Source organism: Dioscorea cayenensis, chromosome 3 (assembly GCF_009730915.1).
Source record: "Dioscorea cayenensis subsp. rotundata cultivar TDr96_F1 chromosome 3, TDr96_F1_v2_PseudoChromosome.rev07_lg8_w22 25.fasta, whole genome shotgun sequence".
NCBI classification, from domain to species: Eukaryota; Viridiplantae; Streptophyta; class Magnoliopsida; order Dioscoreales; family Dioscoreaceae; genus Dioscorea; species Dioscorea cayenensis.
This window is the reverse complement of record NC_052473.1, coordinates 16,793,669-16,821,530: the sequence shown is the minus strand read 5'-3', so window position 1 is coordinate 16,821,530 and position 27,862 is coordinate 16,793,669. Positions and strand designations below refer to the sequence as shown.

The 27,862-nt window shown below is 37.5% G+C and overlaps 1 protein-coding gene across 8 annotated transcripts; it reads left to right on the top strand.

The window, feature by feature from the left end:
• Nucleotides 1-40: 40 nt before the first annotated feature.
• Nucleotides 41-27,860, top strand: LOC120251498. 8 transcript variants are annotated; one of them, XR_005533426.1, is made up of 6 exons: nt 14,920-15,083; nt 15,186-15,343; nt 18,207-18,662; nt 18,752-18,819; nt 26,624-26,718; nt 27,254-27,860. XR_005533426.1 is itself a non-coding variant. In XM_039260020.1 (3 exons), exons 1-3 carry the CDS (start codon nt 18,585-18,587, stop codon nt 20,708-20,710), a joined length of 396 nt encoding a protein of 131 aa, XP_039115954.1. In that variant the 5' UTR covers nt 15,354-18,584; the 3' UTR covers nt 20,711-21,975. The 8 variants fall into 8 exon arrangements, 1 of the variants encoding a protein (XP_039115954.1); XR_005533425.1 differs by having other exon boundaries at nt 24,811-26,718; XR_005533424.1 differs by having other exon boundaries at nt 24,754-26,718.
• Nucleotides 27,861-27,862: the final 2 nt, after the last annotated feature.

Here is a 27,862-nt window from a genome sequence, read left to right as displayed (position 1 = left end):
GTGTGTGTGTGTGTGTGTGTGTTTATAGATATATATATATATATATATACATATATCTATGTAAAATCTCTATCCTTTAGTCGTCTTCTTTGTTCCTTTATTATCTCTTTGTAGCCATGGTGAAGCAGTTTGGATGGCCTGCTTCTCTGCAGGCAACCACTGCTCTTGTTCTTATGGAGATAATTGGGACCAAAGAAGAGGGATTTCAGTGGTACGATAGATTTATTGTGCTCATGTGCACCTCATTTGCAATCTTATTTTCTCTGCTGGCGGTGGTGGTGGTGAGGCCTAGTTCTCTTGCGATGGCAATGTTGTTGGCCATGTTTTGGCAAGACTATGATGATTTGCCCAATTGGACTTAAAAGAGTCTCAAGATCAAGTGGCTTGGCAGCTACTGCTGCAGCCTTTGATTGAGTGTTTATCTCTGATAGAAAGGGTTACATCTGAGTCTCTTGTTTCTTGTTTCTTTCGAACACAATCAAGCAAAAGAACATAGACAATATTGGCAACATCAAGAACAAGAACAACAACAATAAGAATCCAAATGAGGTTAGAAGATGGGTTTGCTTATTTGCTATGCACGATGATGATTACTGCAGGGAAGGATGTATAAATTTGGCTTTTGATCTTTTTAAGTAGTTGAAGGAGAGGATTGACTGTGAACCAGATGTATGCTTGTATAATACAATGATTAATGGGCTCTTGAAGCTTAATTTTGTTGATGGGGGTTGGGATTTGTTTCATGAAATGGTGGGATGTGTCCTCAAGCCAAATTTGGTTACTTTCAATATGATGATCAGCTGGTACTGGAAAAACTCTGATGTGGGATTCTGCTTTGGTGCTTCTTGACATAATGAAGAGTTATGGTTTGATCCCAAATCTGCATTGCTATACTGCTGTGAAGACCACACTTTGCTATACTTCTATACTTCATTATGTCATCAGGGAAATCTCCATTGTGTGATATCTCCATCGTTGATCGATTCGTCTTCTTTGCTGTTGCTTTCTTCTCTCTCTATGTAGCAATGGTGTAGCGGCTCGGATGGCCAGTTCCTCAGCAGGCAACCGATGCTCCCGTTCTGCTAGAGGGAGGGGATGGTGTGGGAGAAAAGGAGGGGTCTGGTGGTACCATGGATTAATGGCGAATCCAAGCCTCTTCCTGTTTCTTTGCTGCTACTACTACCAGCTTTATTGCCAATGATGATGATGCTGATGATGATACTTATTAATTGCAATGCCGCGCTCTTGTGTTTGCTTGGCTGTGATGATTTGCCTTAGAAGAGTTTCGAGATCGAGTGGCATGGGAGCTACTGCTGCAGTCCTTGATTTAGTTTTTATTTCTGATAAAAAAAGGTCAGATCTGAGCCTCCTCCTCCACCTCTTTCTCCTCTCGCTCTATCTATATTACTATATATATATATATACTTTCTCCGCATCAAAAGAATTAATTAAAAGGAACAAGTAAAAAGATTGAAGGGAGTATATGATAAATGTGGGGCTCGCAATGAAACTCAATCATTAAGTTGGGAGGGGTTTGAACTCGTGACCTTTGAACTCTCTGCTACTACTATTACTACAACCATGATGATGATGGCATTGCTGCACTCTTGTCTTCGCGTGGCTGTGATGATTTGACATAGAAGAGCGTCAAGATCGAGTGGCGTGGCAGATACTGCTGCAGCCCTTGATTCAGTGTTCATCTCTGATTAAAAAAAAAGGTCAGATCTGAGCCTTTTGCTTATTGGTTCCTCTGAAAATGATGAAGGAAAAGAAAAGAGGGCAATGCTATCAAAATAAATAAATAAATAAAACCATCCATGGCCCGAACTTCAATTATGGGTGTGTGTGTGGTCTGTGATGTGTTTGCCCATGGCTGGAAACAGCCCCTTAGTTGCTATGAATCGGAAGAGTGAGATATCAAGTCCTTGCGCATGCTTTATTTTTTTTTGCATTGTTTAATAATTGTTCTTGTTGTAAAAGCTGTGAAGACCACATTCACAGTAGGATGATGGTAACTTTTCCCCTTGGCAAGTGAGAGGTTGAGGGGTTTAACTCCCTCTCAACATTGGTTAAGGTGAGCGTCTTGCCAATCTTATTTTTAAAAAAAGTGTGAAGTTTGTTCATGAGGAGTCCCAGGCCAGGATCAGTTGGCGAGGCGGCTTTGGTGGTTATTGCTGCAGCCATTCATTGATTCTGCGTTCTCTTTGATAAAAAGGTTAGATCAATGTTCCTTTTTCTTTGAGGAAATTAACATTGACTCTGATATTATCCAATTTCTTAAGAAAGCATGAGGTTCAGTTTGTCCTGTTTTTTATTGATTTGTGGTCTCTCAATTCTATTCTTTGTCTGTTGAGGCAGTGATGATTCACCCTTGACTTCCTGTGTTCAAATGGCATGGCAACTTTGTTGTGGTATTTAATAATCTCCCTATCATTAAATTTGGTACATATCAACATAGTCTGTGTCTCTCGCTCTTTCAGCTTAAGCTATTGTGTTTAAATGGGCCTAATATACATTTGGCTGAACTGAGTTCTGCGGGTCTTGGCCTTTGCTATGTATCTGAGAAGGCAAAATTTAGGTTGTGTTTGGATCATGGAAACAAGAATTGAAAAAGAAATTGCGGGGGGCCTGATCATTGCAGCGGTCATAATGTTATGAAAGGGTGGCTCTGAGCCTTGGTTTTCTTCTTCATAGTATATTGAAGTGTGGCAAATAAGTGATGTGTTTGGATTAGTGGAAAGTAGGCAAAATAATGAAGAGTGTTATTTTATAAATCTCCATGAAATCTTCAGTTGTGCCAGTATTCTGACCTTTAATAATTGCATATATCTTTATTTATCTTATCCTCTGTTAGGTGACTTTTCTAGGAAGAAAATTGTATTATTAAATTAGTGAGAGTTTAGAGAAAAGGCTAAATTAAATTTTCGCTTCCACGGTGCTCTGTCATTAGTGAAATGGCTAGATAAACCTAGCTTAGACATCGTTTTGTAAATTTTCTGCTAAACACATTTTTTAAGTTCTTCCATTTCTTGTTTATAACTCTTTAACTTCGAGAGCTTCCATTTTTCTTTTAATGGCATCTACCTGATTTGTAAGGACATGTCTGTACCATCTTAATCAGTTTTTTCTTAACTTATTAGTAATAGGTGTCACTCTCATTTTATTTTGGATAAATTCTAGATTATTAATCGATTCTTCCTACTTACACATGACGTCCATCTGAATATTCTCATTTCAGTCATTCCCATTCTTTTTGTATGTTATTTTTTAACCACCCAAAATTTAGGCCCCTAGATCATACTTGGCCTAACAACTATTCTATATAACTCTCAATCTAAGAGGTATTCTATGGCCACGTAAAATTTTAGAAGCTCTTCTTGATTTTAGCCAACTTGCCTTGATACTATTTGTGGCATCGTCTATAAGTTCCCTTTTATCTTAGATTAGGGAGCATAGGCATTGAAAATTTTTACCTCTACCTATCTGGGGGTCATCCTTTTGGTTTAGAAAAATTAGATAATATTAAGTCTGATTTCAGCTCTCGGGTTACACACACGTCTTTGGAAACATGAAATTACACAATAACCTCATAAGAATTTGTGCCTCTGGTAAAAAAATCATGTGCATTGTGTTGGAGAGTACAATAACTGGTTGTGATGGTGTGACCTCAAATAGTGTTGGGTTTAAATGGCGGGGCAGCTAAGGTGAGGGGTGATTCTCCATGCTTTATTGACCACACCTCTTGACCAAGTTGATCTCTCTGTTATGTAAACGGCCCAACAGCTTGGATGGCCAGCTACCTAGCTGGCAACCGCTGCAACCTTCACGTAGTTGAGTGCCAATGCATTGGTTGAGCTGTGGTAATTGGTTGGAATCAGGTGACTTGCAAAAGGCGAATCTGTGCCTTGTTTTATTTTTGTTGCAAGTATTTGTGACTTCTATTTTTGCAAAAGAGGCATTGGTTTTCTTGTTTATTTCAAAATATGTTGGCAAGTTATAATAGTGAACTTGTTTGTGCCATTTTTTTCCCCTCTATTTTTAGTGTCTTTGTGAAATTTGTCCGTATTACTTGCTGCCCCTGGTCATTATGAAAGGTAAGCCATATGACAAATGAATGTATTAACAAGCTCTGATATAATGTTTTAACCGTACACAATATGTTGTGCAGATTACTAGAAAGTTTGGATATGAGACCTTGACTTATACATTCATATTCATATTTAATGACTCAGCTGATTTGGTTCCCTTAGTTGCTCTATAAAGTGTAGCCATGATCAACTTTAAACTTTGCATGTATATCTAGTTTGAAATGATGAACATGCCCCCCATCAATGGCTTTGTTTGTTTGTTTGATGCTCTGATTTTCTGTATGATTTATTTGTTGGTTCAGATATTCTTCTTATAATGATGGGAATGATAAAGCAGCTTGGATGGACAGCTGCTAATCTGCAGTCTGCTGGCAACCACTGCATCACTATATTACTGCAGATGTATTGGTTGGTTATTCTCACTGTATGACTTTTGTGCCTGGAAGAGGTATGTTGGTTAAGGAGGCCTAAACTATGATTCTGTCGTTCTTTTTGAAAATAGCTGCAAAGTGCGTGGTAGTTTTTATTTGCTAAAAAAAGTTTGGCTTTGAAGTGTGGGACAAAATAGTTTAGTTCTTCCCGTGTGGGTTAGAACTTTGCCGTCATGCCGGTGAAGATGATATGAATACATCGCTGACAACCTATGGAACTATTCCATTTCATAGTGCTGGTGAATTTTGTGGAGCTGTGGTGTTTGGTTGAAATTTCATGACCAAACTGAAGGTGAATCAGAGCCTTGTTCTAATGTTTCAGTTGCACATGTCGTTCTATTTTGAAAATGTTACTCTTTTTGGTTCTTTGCCTATTTTCGAATCTGTTTCAAAAAATGTTCCGGGTTTCTGTCCGTTCGTTGCAGTATTATTCAATCTGTTTTTGAAAATGTTGGCCAGTGTCTGGTTTACTTCGTCATTTTGCTGTTATTTGATATTTTTCTAATAGTGTACCATCGGAAATCGCTATGAAGGTATTAATTCGTGAGGCATTTTGCATGTATAAGTAAAATGCAAACAAAATATCAAGGTTGTATGTTCAAATATGTTTGCTAATCCAACACACTATTTATGGACACACTCAGCCAACTATAGTCAGTTTCATGCAATCTGTTTGCTGTTCAGCTTTAATATTATATGAAAATGTTATTTGCTTACAAATTTTTTTGAAAATATCATCCTGAATTTCTTAATAGGATTGTAGCTTGTATGGATATGTATCACCTGTTATATATTTTGATGAGCTGGACATCATCCCCTATAAAGGTGTTTATTTTTTTTTTTTTAAAAGTTATTTTTCTCCAAGTTGTACGTGCCCTTATGAATTATCATTGGATGGCCTGATATTATGCAGGCAACCTCTGCGGCCATTTTTTTTGTTTTCCGACAAATGCAATGCAAGGTGTGGGTTGCAAGCTTGCACTTATAATCAGGGACCCGTTTTCACCGGTGTCCGGTGGGACTTGAACTTCGGACTGCTTGAATGTCCCATACCAATGTCTTTGGGACAGGCAGTTAGTTATTATTATTATTCTGATTTTTTTTTTGGGCATATAGGTCATGGTAGTGGTGGTATATGCTATTTTCACCACTGAAATGAGTCTTCCAAAGTGGTTATGATCTTTATTAGATGTTTTGTCTTGCCCTTATTTCATGCAATGTTTGCCTGCACAACATTTATCGTTAGTGTCTTGCCTGTAGAAGGATTTGCTCATGTGTGCAAAACGTCTTTTTATCTGAGGAGGCTGTGATGATATTGGCCGAAAAGTTTAATGGGAAATACGTTTGTGCACTACACCCTAAACCCTTATGTATGTACTGTATGCATTGTGATCTCTCAAAAGATGGCGAGGCAAGTGTTTGCAGCCATTGGAGTATGTTCAGCTTGTTAGCTGTATTTAGTTGGTGATTCTGAGCCTCCGTTATATCAACTATTAGTTATTGTTTTTCAATAAAAAGTTCCTATGCTTACCAACAGCTTGGGTCGCCAAAATGATTGTGTCAATTCTTGAGCTAAGGATAGGATAATCAGCAGAAGTCAGTGATGATATTGGTACACTTTTGGATTTATTGGCCGAATGTTAGGTGTCTTTCTAAGCAATGATTAATTTATATGGTAAGCATACATTAAGATAAAAAGTCTATTAGCACATGTAAATTTTCATTATGGTGAGAGCTGTAAGTAATTCTTTTTTCATTATAAATGTATTAGCACAAAGATATTTTAGCAGTTAAACATTACAAGCTTGAGTTTGGAGACAGTTATAGGCTTTATAAATAATGCAAAGTAGACGATCTCTTTGAACGTTATTTATTTATTTATTTATTTGTGGAAATTGCTTCTATGCCTTATTAAAGTGGGTAATTACTTCTCTGATAGAAAGGGTTACGTCTGATGATGATGATAATAATGAGGTCGACATTAGATTTCGGGCCGGAAGAGGGTTTACTTATCTGCATGCCCTATAAGCTTTCCTAGTTTATGGCTAAAATTTTCTGAGGTTATGATGATTTGGCGCCTAGCATGTCTTTTAATTGTTGTTTGTCTAATAATTTCAGAACCTTGAGTAGTACAATCATCTTTCTAGATTGTTAAGCATTTAGTATTTGGCTTGTGGATTGTTCTTTTCACGCACAAAAGAACCAATGATGACTCTCTTCTCTTTCGACATTTATGTGAAGATTGTGCTTGAAAATTCTTCTTTTGGTTCTGTGGTTTGGTGAGATTAATGATTTGATCATCCTTGTAAAATTTAGGAACCAGATTTGTCACATTGATTTTTACAAAGACCTGTTGTTATGATCTTGAATCATTAACAATTTAACTTCGTTCGTTCTGTTATTGTTTTAGAATATTGAGCAGTTAATTTCAATTACTTCGTTGATAATTTAGTATTATTTAATATAATGATCAGAAAGGATGCGTTTACTTGTATTTTATGTAGATGACTTTATAAATATACAGCCCTGCTGGTGTTGTACCAATCATTTGTTAGTCTAGTGTCAAGTATTTGAGTTATAAGTTTTTATGATAAAACAGCCTCCGTGAAAGGAAAATTCAAGGTAGGAGGCATGTTAGGGTAATTCTTTCAGTTTTGCTTGAACTGGAAATGGACAGTTGGAAAAAAGTGGTATGAAGTAATAAGTGGGAGTTAAAGAACCTTTTTAAAATGTTTGAAATTAATATTACGTCCAACAGTAAAATAGATTCTGAAGCGAGGGGAAATGGGAAAGTGGGATATATAAAATGTGACTTCTTTTATCTTGGTGAAAAATATTAAGCTAACTTAATTTGAAATTAAAATAATACTTAAAAAAGAAGGAAAGGGTGGTTTTTCTACTTAAAAAAATAAACATGTATAAAGTGGGATACTGGATCCACTGATGCTATATTACTTTATTTGGTTATTTAGATTGGAAATATTATATTTCTCAAATAAAATAACTTGATTTGTGAATATTACTAACTACAATCATAGGAATCAAGGCATAGCCTAGTGGTTTTTTACCTTGTTTGTATTTGGGAGGTCTTGAGTTTGAAACCTCTCAGACACAATGTAAAAAAATAAAAAGATGCTTTGTCGTCATTTTGTCAAAAACTAACTACAATCATATGAAATTTATTTCTATTATATTTTTCAATTCCAATAAAATATCAAAGCTATCAATTTTTTAAAAATTTAATCCTATTTTTAAAAAGTGATGATAAAATGTTTTTAATTAGTTTTATAATGCTTTAATAGGTTGTTTTGAAACCCATTATATCACCCATGCCCATGCCCATGCCTAATAATTTACCCACAACTTCCCCCATGGGCCCCAACAAACAAAACATGCGCAGACTCTATTCATAAATGCAAGTTGTTTTTATTAAAAACATTAAGATAAAGAAAAACAAACAACTTTTATTTGTTTTCAACATTTCCAAGATGGGAAACAATTTCCAAGATGAAGGTGTTGCAAAAATAGGGAAGGTAGGGCCAGTGACCAGTCACACAGCCTTGCTCCTCTATAAATACCAAGCAATGAGTGAGTGACTCTCAAAAGACGAGATGAAGAGCATCAGAGAGAGCGCTGTGGGAAAAGGGTTGGTAGTCCCAAAGCTCTGCCCTCTTCTCCTTCGCCGCTCTCTCCTCTCTCTTCTCTCTTCTCTTCAACCTTTCTGTGATTCCTCCTCATCTCATGGCGCCATGCTCTTCTCTTTCCTCTTTCCTCTTTCCATTCCCATTGCTGCTTCTGCTTCTCTTTCTCTTGTCTCGCTTTGGAGGCAATGACGATGTCCTAATCACCTTCCAATGCGAAGGTGTGTGTGATGTCTCCATCGTTGATCGATTCCTCTTCTTTCTTGCTCCTCTCTTCTCTGTCTATGTAGCGATGGTGTAGCGGCTCGGATGGCCTGCTCCTCAGCAGGCAACCGCTGCTCCCGTTCTCGTAGAGGGAGGGGTTGGTGTGGTGTGGGAGAAGAGGAGGGGTCTTGGTGGTATCATGGATTAATGGCGAATCCGAGCCTCTTCTCTGTGATTCTACGAGGTTGCTTAAGCTCGGCTCGTTCAGAGGCCTAACTGTTTCTTTGCTTTTACTACTTCCAGTATTACTGCCAATGATGCTGATACTGATATTGATACTTATTAATCGCAATGCTGCGCTCTGTGTTCTCTTGGCTGTGATGATTTGCCCTAGAAAGAGTCGAGAGATCGAGTGGCGTGGCAGCTACTGCTGCAGTCCTTGATTCAATTTTTATCTCTGATAACAAAAAGGTACTTTCTCCGCATTATAAGGATTAATTACTCCCTCTGTTCCTTTTTATTTGTCACAAATCCATGTTCCTTTTTTATCTGTCATTTTAAACATCAAGAAGCATTTAGCCACAACAAATAAAAAGAATTGATGACAATGATGCTTGTTAATGGCAATGCTACGCTCTTGTCTTCGCGTGGCTGTGATGATTTGACATAGAAGGGCCTCAAGATTGGGTGGCGTGGCAGCTATTGCTGCAGCCCTTGATTCAGTGTTTATTTCTGATTAAAAAAAAAAGTCAGATCTGAGCCTCTTGCCTCTTGGTTCCTCTGAAAATGATGGAAGGCAAAGAAGAAAAAAAAGGCAATGCTATCAAAATAAATAAATAAATAAAACCATATGTGATGTGTTTGTCCATGGCTGGAAACAGCTCCTTGGTTGCAATGAATCGGAAGAGTGAGATATCAAGTCCTTTCACATGCTTTATTTTCTTGCATTGTTTCGTAATTGTTCTTGTTCTGAAAGAGTGTGAAGACCACATTCACATTAAGACCAAGTGAGAGGTTGAGGGATGAACTCCTTCTCACAATATTGGTTGAAGCGAGAGGCTTGTCAATCTCATAATCAAATGACAGCGTGGCTTTGGTGGTTATTGCTGCAGCCATTCATTGATTCTGCCTTCTCTTTGATGAAAAGGTCAGATCAATTTTCCTTTTACTTTGAGGAAATTATTAATGACTCTGATATTATCCGTTTTCTTAAGAAAGCATGGAGTTCAGTTTGTCCTGTTTTTTATTGTTTTGTGGTCTCTTAATTCAATTATTAGTCTTTTAAGGCAGTGATGATTCACCCTTGAATTCCTATGTTCAAATGGCATGACAACTTTTTTGTGGTGTTTAATGATCTCCCATCATTAAATTTGGTACTTATCAATATGAATTTATTAGTTTGTCCCTAACGAGCTATCAGCTCAAGCTGTTGTGTTTAATTGGGCCTAATATGCATTTGGCTGAAATTAGTTCTGTGGGCTTTGGCCTTGGCTATGCATCTTAGAAACCAAAATTTAGGTTGTTTGGATCATGGAAACAAGATTTGAAAATTGAAATGGCAGGGCTGATCGCTGCTGTAGCCATATTTGGTTCTTATTTTGTATTAATGTGATGAAATGGGTGGATCTGAGCCTCAGCTTTCTTCTTTTCAGTACATGTAAAGCGTGGCAAAAAAGTGATGTGTTTGGATTAGTGGAAAATAGGCAAAATAATGAAACGTGTTTTTTTCTCATAGATCTCCATGAAATCTTCAGTGGTGAAAATTTTCTGACCTTTAATAATTGCACGCATATTATTTATCTTCTCATCTGCTATGTGACTTTTTAGGAAGAAAATTGTATTCCTAAATTGATAACCTTTTAGAGAAAAGGTGAGATTAATTTTTTTGCTTCCACAGTGGTCTGTCATGAGTGAAAAGTGTATGATAAACCAGGCTTAGACATTATTTTGTAAATATTTTCTACTAAACACTTTTAAATTCTTCTATTTCTTGTCTTCGACTCTTTCCTTGAAGTGCTTCCAATTTTTCTTTTTTTCAGGGCATCTACCTGATTTGTAAGGGCATGTCCCGTACCATCTTAATCAGTTTTTTCTAAACTTTATTAGTAATAGGTGTCACTCTCATATTTTAGTCATGCCCGTTCTTTGTGTATATTATTTTTTAACCACCCAACATTTAGCCCCTTAGATCATAATTGGCCTAACAACTATTCTATAAAACTATTAATCTAAGAGGTATTCTATGGCCACGTAAAACTTTAAAAGCTCTTTCTGGATAAAGCTCTTTCTTGATTTTATCCAACTTGCCTTGATACTATTTATAGCATCTTCTGTAAGTTTCCTGTTAACTTAGATTAGAGAGCTTAGGTTTTGAAAATTTCCACCTCTACCAATCTCAGTGTTTTTCTTTTGGTTTAGAAAAATAAGATAATATCAAGTTTGATTTCAGCTCTTGGGTCGCACGCACATGTCTTTGGAAAAATGAAATTACTTAAAATTTCATGTTTCTGGACAAAAATCATGCACATTGTGTTGGAGGAGAGTACTATAGTCAGCTGTGATGATTTGAGGTCAAAGAGTGTTGGGTTTAAATGGCAGGGCAGCTAAGGTGGGGTTGATTCTGCATGCCCGCTTCTGCAGCCATCTCTAATACTTGTTTCAGCATTATGTTTGATTCAAGGTCAGATCTGAGCTTGACGTTTGAAGTTGTTGAAGTTGTTGTTGTTGTTATTGCTGCTGCCCCTGCGGCCTGCCATTGTGGCATAAGTTAGTGAGTGCCTTTGCCATTCACGTTGCAACAGTGAACAGTTTCTTTCTCTTATTCTATGTGTAGATTCTTCATAGTAGTTTGCTTCCACATGGATTGTATTCATGCATGTTTGTGCACATGCAGGCTTGTTTTTTTTCTCCAAAATGTTCCCTTTTTTGTTATATTTATGTCTGGAAGTTGTTGAAGTTATTGTTGTTATTGTTATTGCTGCTGCCCCTGCTGCCTGCCAGTCTTCTTTGCTGACTGACGTCATTGTGGCATAAGTTAGTGAGTGCCTTTGACGTTCAAGTTGCAACAGTGAACAGTTTCCTTCTCTTATTCTATGTGTAGATTCTTCGAAATAGTTTGCTTCCACATGGATTGTATTCATGCATGTTTGTGCACATGCAGGCGTGTTTTTTCTCCAAGATGTTCCCTTTTTTGTTATATTTATGCCTAGGAGTGGTGCAACTGCCAAGTGCCACTTGTCAGCTGTTTGTTATTTCACTACCACTGGAAGTAACAGTTGGAAGTTGCAGTCGACATTCTGTCATTCTTTCTGGATTGAATGAATCATATTTTATTGTTGTAGAAGCCTTCTATAGGACTTAAATATGTTTAAATCCTTGTGTCCTGGGCTGTGATGAACAAACCTATGCGAATTATGGCGGGGCGGGTTGTGTTGACCTGCAGCCATATGTTGCTAAGAGATGTCAGTATGTTGGCTCTTCATTTTCTTTTTCTTCTTCTTCTTCATTATTATTATTATTATTATTATTATTATTTTCTATCCTTTGTCATAATGACCAATGTATGACTGATATAGAAGGGTGGTTCTGAGCCTTACAATTACTTCCATATTTTCATCTTCTAATGATCGGGGCGGGTTGTGTTGACCTGCAGCCATATGTTGCTAAGAGTTGTCAGTATGTTAGTATTATTTAATATCCTTTGTCATAATGACCAATGTATGACTGATATTGAAGGGTGCTTTTGAGCCTTACAATTACTTCCATATTTTCATTTTCTAAAGTTCAGATTATTTTTTGGCTTGATGAATCTTGTTTTTGATAAGAATTAGTTAAGAAATTTGTAAGGTGAGTGCATAGGTGTTTTTTGAGGTTGCAGTTGTGCTTCATGCATGTGCATGTCTTTGAATTCAGTCAAATGGGGAGTCCTTGTCACCAATTTTTCAAAAATCTGCTAGGGCTGCTATCACTATCACTTCCATACTTGAGAACACCCACACATTAGAGGCGATGAAGATATACTAAGCACCATTGCATGTAATTTTTGCATGTTTGGAGGTGATTGATGCTTTACTGACCGCACCTCTTGACCAAGTTGATCTCTCTGTTATGTAAATGACCCAACAGCTTTGATGGCCAGCTACCTAGCTGGCAACCGCTGCAACCTTTACGTACTTGAGAGCTGATGCATTGGTTGAGCTGTGGTAATTGGTTGGAATCAGGTGACTTGCAAAAGGCGAATCTGAGCCTTGTTTTATAGTTGTTGCAAGTATTTGTGACTTCTATTTTTCCAAAAGAGGCACTGGTTTTCTTGTTTATTTCAAAATATGTTGGGAAGATTTAATATTGGACGTTGATTGACGCATTGCCTTTTTTTTGTTTGAACCTGTTTGTACCATTTTTCCCCTCTATTTTTAGTGTTTGTGAAATTTGTTGGTATGACTTACTTCCCGGGTAATTATGAAAGTTAAGCCATATGGCAAATGAATGTATTAACAAGCTCTGATATAATGTTTTAACCGTACACTATATGTTGTGCAGATTACTAAAAAGTTTGGATAGGAGACCTTGACTTATACATTCATATTCATATTTAATGACTTAGCCAATTTTTGACCCTTAGTTGTTATATAGAGTGAGGCCATGATCAACTTCAAACCTAGCATGTATATCTAGTTTGAAATTATCAACATGGCTCCCATCAATGGCTTTGTTTGTTTGTTTGTTTGTGCTCTAATTTTCTCTATGATGGTAATGGCCAGCTGCTACTCTGCATGTCTGCTGGCAACCACTGCATCATCATATTTACCGCAGATGTATTGGTTTGTTATTTTCGCTGGATGACTTTTGTGCATGGAAGAATAAATCATCTGTGTGATGGTAATGGCAAGCTTGCTTGAATTGCCAGCTACCTTGTTGGCAACCTTTGGATAAAATCAAGATGAAATCCAAAAGTTGACTGCATACAAACTCATCATTAGGTGAGAAAAATTTTAAAAATCAAAGTGAAACAAACAAGTAACTTCATCTGATAAGCTGGACATTCTCCCTCGTGCTGGTGTTAATTTATTTTTGGAAAAGTTGTTTTTCACCAAGATGACCTCTGTTGTTTTTCTCCAAGTCGTATGTACCCTTATTAATTATCATGCTCTCTATGGCGAGGCAGATGGATGGCCTGATATTATGCAGGCAACCTCTGCAACCATTTTTTGTGACAAATGCAATGTGGGGTGTGGGTTGCAAGCTTGCACTTATAATCAGGGATCTGTTTTTACCTGTGTCCGGTGGGACTTGAACTCCGGACCTCTTGAATGTCCCATACCAATGCAGTTATTTATCGTTTCCTTTTTTTTTTGTTTTTTTGTGTGTGGCATATAGGTCATGGTAGTTGTGATATATGCTATTTCCAGTGGTGACTGAAAGGAGTCTTCCCAAGTGGTTATGGTCTTTATTAGATGGTTTTTCTTGTCCTTATTTCTTGCAATGTTTTCCTGCACAGCATTTATTGTTAGTGTTTTGCCTGTAGAAGGATTTGCTCATGTGGGCAAAACATCTTTTTTTCTGAGGAGGCTGTGATGATACTGGTTGAAAAGTTGAATGGGAAATACATTTGTGCCCTAAGCCCTAACCCTAAACCCTTATGTATGTACTGTATGCACTGTGATCTCAAAAGATGGCGAGGCAAGTGTTTGCAGCCATTGGAGTATGTTCAGCTTGTTAGCTGTATTTAGTTGGTGATTCTGAGCCTCCATTATATTAATTACTGTTTTTCAATCAGAAGTTCCTATGTTTACAACCAGCTTGGACGCCAAAATGATTTGTGTCAATTCTTGAGCTGAAGATAGGATAATCAGCAGTAGTCAACAATGATAGTGGTACACTTTTGGATTTATTGGCTGAACAATAAGGATAAAAGAATTGATCAAGCTACATGTTGGGTGTCTTTCTAAGCAATAATCAATTTATATGGTAAGCATATCTTAAGATAAAAAATCTATTAGGACAAGTAAATTCCCATTTTGGGGAGAGCTCTAAGTAATTCTTTTTTTATTATAAATCTATTATCATGAGGAAATTTTAGCAATTAAAAATTATAAGTTTGAGTTTGTAGACAGTTATGCTTACCTTACCTTTTCTCAGCTGGCTTTACAAACAATGCAAGGTGATCTCTTTCAACGTTATTTATTTATTTATTTGTGGGAATTGCTTCTATGCCCTATTAAAGGGGTGATTGCTGTTATTGCCTTGTAAAAATCAGTCCTTGGAATGGCGAGGCAGACGGACAGCCTGCAGATATATGGCCTGCTATTCAGCAGGCAACCTTTTAAAACGGGTAGTTGCTTAATGTTCCGTGGTAAAAATGTAAGAATTATATTTTCTTGTTTAGCTTTAAAGGGTAAATGTCTGTAGCGGATAGGCAAACCAACAACCTTTATTGGTTGTTATTGCTGTGGCTGTTATTGTCATCATTTCCCCTTATTAAAGTGGGTAATAGAAGTATTTGTTGTTATTATTATTATTATTGTTATTATTATTTTGTACCCATGGCATGGCAGATGGAAGGTGTATTATTTTCGCAACTTCTGCAGCCATTCTTCCAACATTCGAAGAATTTGCCTATTGTGCTCTTTTTCACATTTATACCCTCCCAAGATATCATATTACTATGGCAAGGTAGACAGAAAGTCTGCCACGCACGCTGAAAAAACAGGTGTGCTGAGGTATTAAGTTTATACTTGTGCACGTCCCTAACATCTCTTATATAGTGGTGTTTGTGGCCATATTGATGGCAAGGTTGAAAGATCTGTTGTGTGTTGTGGCAGATGGATGGTCTACTATTGTGTGAGCAGCCTTTGCAACTACTCCACTGGGAGAGAATCTTTTTTTAAAGTAAAGATTTCCCTTTATGCAGAAAATTGATAGCCTATGCCTCTGTGGGCAAGCTCTGCAGCCATTCTGTGACAAGTAGAAAATCTTTGAGGTATGTTTGCTGAAGAAAAAACCTATTTAAAGTATCTCTCGCTTTTGCAGCATACATGGTTACATTCCTGCATTGTCTTTCATGTGGCTGATTACCTTTATGGAATTCTTGTTATTCTGGTCTTCCACAAGCTTTTTGGTTGTTGTCTGGGGATTAAATTATTATATGCAAGCTTTATTTTGTTCCTTAGAGCAAATTGAGCTTTCTTTGCGGGCAGCATGCAAATAAGCTATAGGTAGTTAGGTAATCTGTTATGGATGTTGATCCTTCCATTCAATGCCTTTATAATGCTCGGTATCCTTTGGCAAATACATCTGTGATATCTTATTTTATTAGATTACAATAACCACACCATGGTCTTTGTCCTAACTTCTTGGTTACATGAATTTTTTTGTCCTTCCACCTCATTCTATTAAGAGACAGTATCAGATCGGCCATGAGTAGACATATCATTTCGTCCAGTTTTCTACTAAACGCATCTAGGTTGATATCTTCTTATTCTATAACCCTTCACCTGAAGAAAAGGGTTATTTGCATATACCTTCCTGAAATCTGCCATTTTTGCATCTGAATTGAAAAAATTTTCCCTGTTATCATGTCCCCTATTCAAATTATCTCTGTTTAAGTGAGTTAGTCACGTTGAATGTTAAATTCAAGCAAAGTTTGTCCTCATTTTTCCTTGAGGTAGTGATGATTAAAATGGCGGGATAGCTTGGTGTGTTGCAAATCTACAGGCCACCACTGCAGCCATCTTTGATTCTTGTTTCTCAATTATTTTTGATAAAAAAGGATGATTGGATCTGAACCTCTCTTGTTTTGTGTAGAAGTTGAATATATCGTGTGCAGGAGGATGAGGGTGGAAGGGATTCAGGGAGAGCAACATATATATATCTAGAGAGAGATAGGGTTGGTAGTCTCATAGTTCTGCCCTCTTCTTTCCTTCTCTGTCCTCTCCAAGATCTGTGATTCTATATCAACTTGTAGTGCCATGCTGCCTTTTCCTTGTCATGCTTCCACTGCTTCTCTCTCACTTTGCAAGGGAAAGAGTTGATATCCTTCTAATGTGAGTGGCCTCTCTCTCTGTGTCTCTGTGTATGTGTCTATTTATGTGTATGTAAATGTATATGTTTGTATGACATCTCTATCCTTGAGTCTTCTTCTTTGTTCCTTATCTCTTTGTAGCAATGGTGAAGCAGTTTGGATGGCCTGCTTCTCTGCAGGAAACCACTGCTCCTGTTCTTCTGGAGATAATTGTGGCCAAAGAAGAGGATATTGGTGGTATGATAGATTAATGGTTGCTCACATGCACCTCGTTTGCTGCCTTTTCTGCTGGTGGTGGTCATGTTGGTGGTGAGGCTTAGTTATCTTGCGCTGACATTGGTGTTGGCCATGTCTCAGTGAGGCTGTGATGATTTGCCCATGTTAGATTTTATATTTTTTATTAGTGGGCCCTATATGGTGGCTCAACCGATGTGGGACTATATACCCAACAGCCCAAATGACCTTACAAGAGTCTCTTGATCAAGTGGCTTGGCAGCTACTGCTGCAGCCCTTGATTGAGTGTTTATCTCTGATAGAAAGGGTTACATCTGAGCCTCTTGTTTCTTGTTTCTTCCGAACGCAATCAAGTAAAAGAACATAGACAATATTGTCAACAACAAGATTGACGACAACAACAATGATAATAATAATAATAATCCAAATGATGTCAGAATTAGATTTGAGGTTGGAAGTGGGTTTGCTTATTTGCAAGCCCTATAAAGTTTAACAAGTTTCTGACTTCATTTTTTTGAGGTAGTGATGATTCGTCCTCAAGTTTCAACTTTCAGGTTTAAAATGGCGTGGCAGCCCTGGTGACCTGCAACTCTGCAGGCCTCTGCTGCAGCCATCTTTGATTCTGGTTGGCTTTTTGAATTGTGTTAGATAAAAAGGACTGAATCTGAACCTCTATTTGTTCCTCTCAGAAGGAACTGGTGGCAATCAAAGCTAAGGTATCTGTTGATGACAAATGAAATTATAAGGGAACTCAATAGCACTCCCCTCCCTAATTAGAGGTTTAGGGTTTGAGGAGGCTTGTTGATATTCCTCACAAATGAAACAATGAGAAGAAGAGAAGGGAAACTGTTTAAGAAATTGTTGTTGCTGCAGCTGCTTGAATTTTACCATTTAGACATCTTCGGATTAGAAGGGTGTTAACACTTTCCCATACTAAGTGAGAGCTTGAAGGAGTCACTCTCTCTCATACCATTTGTTGATGTGAGCGGCTTCTCCACCATATTCAAAAAAGAATTTTACGTTTGAGGAGCCTTTTAGATTCTCATGTGAAAGTGCTTATACTGCTTTTTGAAACAAGCTTTTTGGGTGTGTTTGGGTGTTTTCCCCAGATTTGCCTGTCTTTTTAAGTACTGCTGAGAGAAGAAAAAATGAATACAAACCAGCCCTTAAGTTACTGGGAAAAAAAAATCCTCCCAAACTGGAAAAAGCATTTTATCAGCATATATCCAAACTAGGCCTGTATATATTCATGAACTAAACCCTGCCTCGATTGACTACTTTACAACAATGGACATGGCAGGTTGTGATCCTGCAGCCATTTTTAGATGAGTCATTTGTCTCACGTTTGCCTCTTATTATGAGTTTTATAAGGGTATGTATATATGCAAATGGAAATTTTAATGGGTGTATGTATATATAAGTGGAAGTATCATGCATGTTTATAATTTTGCCTCAAGTTAATAGCAACTCAAGGCTGGTACATGCGTTCCATTTGCATCCATTGTTCCAAACACGACTTTGGTGTTCCTTCATTTTCATCTTTCTTTGTCTCCATTCATGTCTCAAGAGGCTGTGATGATTTCCCCAGAAACCAACTTGTGCTTGTGCTTGGCTTGAAGGAAAAGAGAAAGTCCATGGAAGGCTGGCTAGACTTTGCTGGCTACCATCTGTAGCCATTATCATCTTCTTGATAACAGAATGAAACTGAGCCTCTTTCCATTTCCCTCTGAGTTTCATTCTAGGAGGCAACACAGCACTATAGTTCTCAGGTTTAGTTACCTGATTATCTCAATCTTCTTTTAGTTTTCTCCTCCACAGGAGTGTGCTGTTCCATTGGCATGCTAGTGTGTTTTGGCATTGTGCTGTCTGCATTGCATTGCCATGAAACACTCCATAGGGCAGTCAAAAGTGTTGCTATTGAAACAGCTAGCAGCTTTGCCATGTTCTTTTTCTAGATTGCAGTTGGATGTGGGACCTTAATCAACCTGGTTATATTTGTAAAGAGCAAAATGAAGATTTGCCAAAATTTGCGATAACAGCCATGGTAAGTTTTTTGTCGGGTTTATTTCTAATGTTTTGGTAATAACTTTATTCTACAGTTTGAACTTATTCTGTGGTTTGACGGACCTTCAGGCCAACCCGGAGGATCTGTGGGTTAGCACAGGTTTTGCCCATGTTTCAACACACAAGAGAACATTCAGGTGAGCCTAAAGAAAATCTCAAGCTTGGTGCATTCTTGTACCTGATTTCATTTAATTCTTAATTCCAACTGTGATACATGTTTTTTTGTCTAGCTTAACTATATTCAATACCCTTCGTATTTGAAAGTCATCTTCCTAGATTGTTAAGCATTCAGTACAACCTCATGGATAATTTTACTTGTATCAAAGAGCCATTGAAGTGTCTCTTCTGTTGTGCCATTTAAGTGAAAATTGTGCATGAAGGAAATTATTAACATGTTTGCTTCTATCATTTCCTGGTCCTTTCTGGTGTTGTTTAGGGATATTTAATCATTGAGTCAATAATTTAATAAAAAATGTTGCCCATGTCAACCATTTACTATATTTCTCTTTGAGCTATCAGTATTTTTTACTTTATTCTGGTCCATCTGTGGAATAAAACTTGAGGCTTAATGTTAATATAATTGTAAAATCTTGGTGTGTCCTTGTTTTTCAAGAAGAAATCACTGCTGTTTAACATACCTGGGAGATCAAGCGACATTTTATCTTATTGACCGTGTGAGATTGTGCTTGGACAAGTGATTGGTCAATAATATTAAGAAGTGATACAAGCTCAAATCGGTGTTATTATTCACATGATTTGTCTTAGTGTTTTTTTTTTTCTTAGGGCACTTTTATGCTGCAAATGGCAGCTTGTGCTTCAGAGGCCCTTTCATGTTTGAAGAATTTCACCTGATTCTTGATATGTTAATTTTGATGTCTGGGTTTGGAATCCAGTCTATATCTCAATTACAGGCTGATCAATTGATCACTGATGGCTTGTGTTGATGAGCGCTGTTTAATCTCTTGATTAGTATGTTTTTGTTTTTGAAATGAACCATTAATCTGATTCAACTCATAAGGTAGGACCAAGTGACCAACCTGAGGCTTTCACTCAATGTGGAAGTAGTTAAAGCTAGCTTGGATTCAAACGGATACAACTTAATTAAGGAAGAAAAATAAACTTTTTTTTTTTGGCATAAAAACAATAAGCACTGACAAAAGGATGGACAAGTACAAGTTATGGTTCTTTAATGACTCTTTAAAGATAAATTCTCTCTGCAATACATGTGTAAAGACATTAGTGATGAACAGTATTATATATATGTATATTATGTGGTAGAGATAGTAATTTTTTGGTTTTAATGGTTTTTTTTTTGCATGTTTTGTGGTAAGTTATCACTATCATCTTTCTCAGTAAAAATTGTTTTTATTAGGATTAATAAATGTTTTCTTTAAGTACCAAAACAATTTCCAAGAGGATGCACTATGAAAAGACGAGACGAAGAGCGATTGAGCACTGTGGAAAAAAGGTTGCCAGTCCGAATGCTATGCCACCTTCTTCTCCTTCACTGCTCTCTCTTCTCTCTTCTCTTCAGGCTTTGCGATTCCTCCTCATCTCATGGCGCTACGCTATTCTCTCTCTCTTCGCATTCCCATTCTCACTTGCATCATTGTTGCTTGTGTTGTTGCTGCTTTTGCTTCTCTTTCTTTTATGTCGATTTGGAGGCAATGACGATGCCCTAATCACCTTCGAATGCGATCACAGCGTGTGAAGGTGTGTGATATCTCAATCGTTGATTGATTCCTCTTCTTTTCTGCTCCTCTCTTCTCTTTCTGTAGCAATGGTGTAGCGGCTCGGATGGCCTGCTCTTCAGCAGGCAACCGCTGCTCCCGTTCTTCTAGAGGGTGGGTGTGGTGCGGGAGAAGAGGAGGGGTCTTGTGGTATACTGGATCAATGGCGAATCCGAGCCTCTTCTCTATGAGGGATTTGAACCCTTGCCCTATGAACCCTCTGGTACTATTGCTACCAATGATGATCATGATGATGCTTATTAATGGAGATGCTATGCTCGTGTCCGCTTGGCTGTGATTTATGCTAGATCAGACTCGAGATCAAGTGGCGTGGCAGCTACTGCTGCAGTCCTTGATTCAGTGTTTATCTCTGATAATTATGGTAAGATTTGAGCCTTTTCCCTCTTTATTCTTCTGAAAATGATGAAGAAAAAGAAAGGATGGCAATGTTATCAAAATAAATAAATAGAGCCATCCAAATTCCACACTTCAATTATGTGTGTGTGTGTGTGTGTGTCTGTGGCTGTGGCTTATGGTGTGTTTGTCCCATGGCTGATGATTTCTCCTGAAGCTATGCTGTGTTAGGATTGATGGAGAATACTAATGGAAGTGGCTTTTTACTTGCCACCACTTGGTTTTTTGGGTTTAAGTGAGCTAGTCACTTCCAATGTTATATTCAAGCAAAGTTTGCCCTCTTTCTTCTTGGAGGTAGTGATGATTCATCTGTACGTTACGCGGGATTAAAATGGCGTGGCAGCTTGGTGTGTTGCAAATCTACAGGCCACCACTGCAGCCATCTTTGATTCTTGTTTCTGACGTATGTTTGATAAAAAAAGGAGGATTGGATCTGAACCCCTCTAGAGAGAGAGAGAGAGAAATAGAGAGAGCCATGGTGAAGCAGTTTGGATGGCCTGCTTCTCTGCAGGAAACCACTGCTCCTGTTCTTCTGAAGATAGTTGGGACCAAAGAAGAAGGATTTTAGTGGTATGATGGATTAATGGTGCTCATGTGCACCTCATTTGCAATCTTTTTTTCTGCTGGTGGTGGTGGTGGTGGTGAGGCCTAGTTCTCTTGCGATGGCAATGCTGTTGGCCATGTCTTGGCAAGGCTGTGATGATTTGCCCAATTGGACTTAAAAAGTCTCAAGATCAAGTGGCGTGGCAGCTACTGCTGCAGCCCTTGGTTGAGTGTTTATCTCTGATAGAAAGGGTTACATCTGAGCCTCTTGTTTCTTGTTTCTTTCAAACATAATTAAGCAAAAGAATATAGACAATATTGTCTACAACAAGAACAACAACAACAACAATGATAATAATAATAATAATAATAATCCAAATGAGGCCATAATTAGATTTGAGGTCAGAAGAGGGTTTGCTTATTTGCAAGCCCTATAAAGTTATCTAGTTTATGAGGTAGTGATGATTTGTCCTCAGGTTTCAACTTTCAGGTTTAAAATGGCGTGGCAGCCCTGGTGACCTGCAAATCTGCAGGCCTCTGCTGCAGCCATCTTTGATTCTGGTTTTTGAATTGTGTTTGATAAAAAGGACTGAATCTGAACCTCTCTTGTTCCTCTCAGAAGGAACTGGTGGCAATCAAAGCTAAGGAAGGTATCAGTTGATGACAAATGAGATTATAAGGGAACTCAATAGCACTCCCCTCCCTAATTAGAGGTTGAGGGTTTGAGGAGGCTTGTTGATGTTCCTCACAAATGAATCAATGAGAAGAAGAAGAAGAAGAAGAAGAAAAAGGATAATTGTTTTCTTTTGCCTCGATGAATGAAGGAAATAAGATTTATCTTCAAATGAATGTATAACGATTGTGGATTATATCAACAACAACTACAACAAACATTAGTCATACCATACCTATTTGGGGTTTACCCATACTATTAGACAAATTTTTACCAAACATTTTTTAGTTCTACTTTTTGTTTTTTTTTATGACCATGGGAAGCTGTAATGATTTGACAAACCTAGATAAACTAAGTTCAAATTTGTCATTTTGTAAATTTTTTACTATACAATTTAGGTCCATCTATTCCTCCGTCATAATTCTCCCACTTAAAAGAGCTTCTGCTTTTTTTTCATATATAGAGCATCTACCTTTTGTCTAAATAAGATGTCTATACCATTTCAATTGTTTTACTCTTAACTTGTCAATAGTAAGTATCACTCAATTTATTTTGGATAAATTCTTATCTTAATCAATTTTTTTCTAGTTATTCTTGACATCCATCTCAACATTTTCATCTCAACCACGTCCATTCTTTAAGTATGCCAAATGTTTTAAACGTGTACATTATCGTTGGTCTAATAAACATTCTATGAAGTATTCTATAATAACATAAAACTAAAGAAGCTTCTATCTGTCTTACCCAACTTGCCTTAGTATTATTTGTGGCATTTTCTATAAGTTCTCCATCATCTTGAATTATAGAACTTAGGTACTGAAAGCTTCCTTCTACCAATCTTGGTATCATCCTTCTATTTTAGAAAAAATAAGATAATATTAAGTTTGATTTCAGCTTTCTCATTACATATATATGTTTACATATGTTAGATTTTATATTTTATACTAGTGGGTCCCTATATGGGTGCTACATAAGCTTAGGGGTCTTACATCAAAAAGTTTCAAGATTTAGTTGTTCAAACCCCTATACTTATATATAAACACATTGCACTTCTATCACACAACCGATGTGGGGTTATATTTCCAACACCCTCCCTCAAGTTCAATTGGGTCTTTATTTATTTATTTATTTATTTATTTATTTTTTTCATTTTGAACTTGCTCAGACTTGTACACCAGACGTCTATTTTTAGCAGGACTTGTACACCAGACGTCTGTTTTTAGCAGGACTTGTACACTACTTTGTGTTTCAGAGTCCCCACACACTGGACTTATACATTACTTGTGTCTCAGACGTACCATGTTAGATTTTATATTTTGTATTAGTGGGCCCTATATAGGTGCAACATAAGCTTAGGGGTCCTACACCAAAAAGTCTCAAGACTTAGTGGCTCAATCTCTATACCTATATATAAACCCATTACATTTTTATCACACGACCGATGTGGGACTATATTTCCAACTACATAATACCTTATAAAATTTTGTGTCTCCCGAAAAAAAATCATGCACTTTGTGTTGGAGGAGAGTACCATGATCAGCTGTGATGATTTGACCTCAGAGAGTATTGGGTTTAAATGGCGAGGGCAGCTAAGGTGTGGGGTGATTCTCCATGCCTCTTCTGCAGCCATCCCTGATACTTGTTTCGGCATTATGTTTGATTCAAGGCCAGATCTGAGCTTTATGTTTGAAGCTGTTGAAGTTGCTGCTGCTGCTGCCTGCCAGTCTACTTTGCTGATTGTGACCTCAATTTGGCGTAAGTGAGTGCCTTAACCATTCAATTCACAAAAGGGAACAATTTCCTTCTCTTATTCCTTTTATGTCCAGATTCTTCTTGATAGTTTACTTGCACATGGATTGTATTCATACATGTGTGTGCACTTGCAGGCATGCTTTTATCGTAGTTGTTCTATATAAGGCCTATAATTTGTCCTTTTTGTTATATTTATTCCTAGGAGTGGTGCAGCTGCCGAGTGCTGCTTGGCAGCTGTTTGTTATTTCACTACCACTGAAAATAAGAGTTGGAAGTTGCAGACAACATTCTTTGCTGTTCATTCCATTGTACCAGTTATGAGGTTGATTTTTTTCATCTTTTTCTCCTTTTTGTCACAGTTCATGTCTCTCAAAGAGGCTGATGATTTCTTCTCACGCTGAGTTGTGTAGGATTGGTGGAGAATAGAAATGGAAGTGGTTTTTTACTTGTCACCCCTTGGTTTTTTGAATATTACCTGCCACTCGTAGAGTAACTTTTGATGTTTTCATATGTTTTAGGATGGCTTTTTTCCAATTGGTTTACGCAGTCTCTTTCATGATGCATATAGTTAAATATTAGATTTTCTTTGAAATCGTGGGACTTTTTCTCATTTTCTTATCTATCTCATTTTTTTTATCTATCTTAACTTTAGGATACAATTTTCCATTGTATTTTCGTTCGTTATGTATGTTATTTTGTAAGGGAAGCTATGTGGTTGAAATTTTTTTGAGTTACTCATTTGATTTGATTCTTTATTTTTCTAGTGAATTATTGACTATGATGTCATGAATTTGAGTTGATTTAAAAATTAATATGAGTTGAATTAAATAATATATACATATATATATTATTATTTATGGTGTTTGTTGATTTGGTATATATAAATTCATGTCTTTCATTTTGTTTGTTGAAAACGTGTGTCGAAAGAAAGAATTTTCTTATTTTCTGTGTTTTTATAGGACCACACAAACACAATGGTCCTGACTGAAAACCATGTCTGATTATCTTCTTACAAGGGCTGGGTAAACAAGGAAGACTGGCTGGATTTTGCTGGCTATCATCTGCAGCCATTATCTTCTTTTTCGAAGCGTAAATGAAGTGCTATGCGGTCACATCGGTGGTGGTGGTGGTGGTGATGAGGCTTAGTTCTCTTGCTATGGCAATATTATTTGCCATGTCTTAGCGAGGCTGTGATGATTCGCCCAATTGGCCTTACAAGAGTCTCAAGATCAAGTGGCTTGGCAGCTATTGCTGTAGCCCTTGATTTAGTGTTTGTCTCTGATAGAAAGGGTTACATCTGAGCCTCTTGTTTCTTGTTTTTCTTTTGAACACAATGAAGGTTGACAACAATAACAAGAACAACAAAAAGAAAAAGCAGCCACAGCAGCAGCAGCAGCAGCAACTACAACAACAACAATGTTGTTGGTCATGTCTCAGCGAGGCTGTGATGATTTGCCCAATTGGCCTTACAAGAGTCTCAAGATCAAGTGGCCTGGCAGCTACTGCTGTAGCCCTTGATTTAGTGTTTGTCTCTGATAGAAAGGGTTACATCTGAGCCTCTTGTTTCTTGTTTCTTTTGAACACAATGATGGTTGAGAACAAGAACAACACAAAGCAAAAGCAGCAGCAGCAGCAACAACAACAACAATAATAATAATCCAAATGTCCATTGCAGCAAGTCAGGAATTGGATTTGAGGTCAAAAGGGGGTTTAGTTGCCTGCAAGCCCTATAAAGTTTCCCTAGTTTATGACTTTATTTTCCTGAGGTAGTGATGATTTGTCCTCAAGTTTCAGGATTAAAATGGCGTGGCAGACCCAGTGTGACCTGCAAATCTCTCGGCCACCACTGCAGCCATCTTTGATTCTGGTTTGTGCATTGTGTTTGATAAAAAGGACTGGATCTGAACCTCTCTCTAGTCCTTCTCAGAAGAAACTGATGGCAATCAAAGCTAAGGTGGGCATTGATTGAGTGCCTCCCACTTAAGGGATGTTAAGGGGCATGTAGGTACATAAGTGCACCAGTTAGTGTGGCTTGAAGATCTCTCAGGGAATAAATCCCTTTGTCATGTAACCTCTCCGAGGAGAAACTACTGTTCCACCCAGAGGGGAGCCACGGTGTATTTTGCAAGATGAGAGACCTTAAATGCAAGGCATGTGAGAACAGTTGGGTTACAGCTGCGTTCTCATCTGAATCTATTCTTTCTTAAATTATCCGTATAGGTTGGATTACTTATGAGTAGAAATTATGCATATTGTGGATGATGAGATTACATTGGAAGCTGTGATGATTTGACCTCAGAGCCTGTGGATTAAATGACGGGGCAGCTTAAGTCAGGGATTTTTCTCCAGTGACATCTGCAGCCATTCCTCATGCTTGTCTTTGTGTATCTGATTAAAGGTCAGATCTGAGCCTTAAAGTTTGATTACTCTGTTTAAGAAATTGTTGTTGCTGAGCCTCTTTCCATTGCCCTTTATGAGTTCTGCATTCACCTATCAAGTAATGGTTATTAAAAGTTTGATACTGCCTCAATCATTTTAGGAGGCAACAGCACTATAGTTTTCAGAATTTAGTTACCTGATTATCTCATTCTTCTTTTAGTTTTCTCCTCCCCGGGTAGTGTGCCGTTTTATTGGCTTGTCAGCATGTTTTTGCATTGTGCTGTCTGCTTTGACCCAGGAGTGTTTTTGCATTGTTCCAAAAATGTTGCTTTTGAGTTATTTTTCTAGATTGCAGTTGGTGGTGGGATCAATCAAAGTGGTTATATTGGATTTATTGGATTTATTTCGGATGCTATGGAAATTAAGTTTACTCTGTGGTTTGACCTCCAGGCCGACCAGGAGGATCCGTGGCTTAGCACAGGTTTTGGCTGTTGTTTCAACACATGAGAACATTCAGTCAAAGCCTAAAGAAATTCTCAAGTTTGGTACGCTCTTATACTCAATATCTTGTAATTCTCGCTAACAACTGTGAGGCATCATGTTTTGTCTAGCCTAACTATTTTCAAGACCGTAAGTATGTGAAATTCATCGTACTGGGTTGTTAAGCGTTTAGTATAGCCTCATGGATTATTTTACTTTGATCAGAAGAGCCATTGAGGTGTCTATTCTATTGTAGTATTCAAGTGAAAATTGTGCATGAAGAAGATGGTCAAACTTGTTTGCTTGTTTCATTTGCTGGTTCCTTCTTCTGTTGTCTAGTGATATGTCAAGTGATATGTAGTATATATTTATAGCATGCCTAGGCCAAGAACTGCATTTTTCTATGATTTGTTGCACAAACTTGCCGATAAATATACAATCATTGAGTCAATAATTTAATAAAAATGTTGCCCCTTGTCCACCATTTACTATACCCCTCTTTGAGCAATCATTGTTTTACTCTATACTGGTGCATCTGCGTAAATCTTGGGGTTTAATTTTGATGTGGTTGTAAGATCTTGTTGTCTCTTTGTTTTCCAGAGGAACTCACAGCTGTTTAGCTTACCTGGCAGATGAAGTATTATTTTAATATTTTATCATAGTGACCATGTGAGATTGTGTGCTTGAACAAGTGATTGGTCAATGATGTGCAAATGGCAGCTGTGCTACAGACACCCGCCCATGTCTGAAGAACTTTACCTTGGTTTTGGATCCAGATTTTCCTGTAGTATTTTTCTGTAGTTTGTTATGGAGATCTCTTTCTCTCAAGTACGACCATTGATTTCGGTTGATGAATGCTGTTTTGTCTCTTGAGTGTGTTTTTGTTGTCGAAATGAAGCATTAACATGTAATAATTTATATGCTCAGTTATATGTATATGAATTATAAATTTTGTTCACAGCTGGAAAAGGGTAAGCTCTTGTCATATGAAGAGGGTGCTGTGAATTTTTTTTTTGAAAAAAGCGCTTAAAATTAAGCAGTTGAATTCCTTTTCCCGAGTATCCTCAAAATAATACTAAAAAGCTTAAATGATTTGGTTAAGTCCAATGCGAACTAAACATTTATTACTTACCTCACAATATATTGACTCATTTATTACTCATGCACACCCAGCATCTTCCAGGGAGATTATATGTATATATATATAAA

Coding starts and splice junctions, on each gene's coding strand:
- LOC120251498 (XM_039260020.1), top strand. CDS start 18,585: ATGTGGGACCTTAATCAACCTGGTTATATTTGTAAAGAGCAAAATGAA. Junction 18,663..18,751: donor AATTTGCGATAACAGCCATG/GTAAGTTTTTTG, acceptor ACGGACCTTCAG/GCCAACCCGGAGGATCTGTG. Junction 18,820..20,460: donor ACACACAAGAGAACATTCAG/GTGAGCCTAAAG, acceptor CTCTTTCTGTAG/CAATGGTGTAGCGGCTCGGA.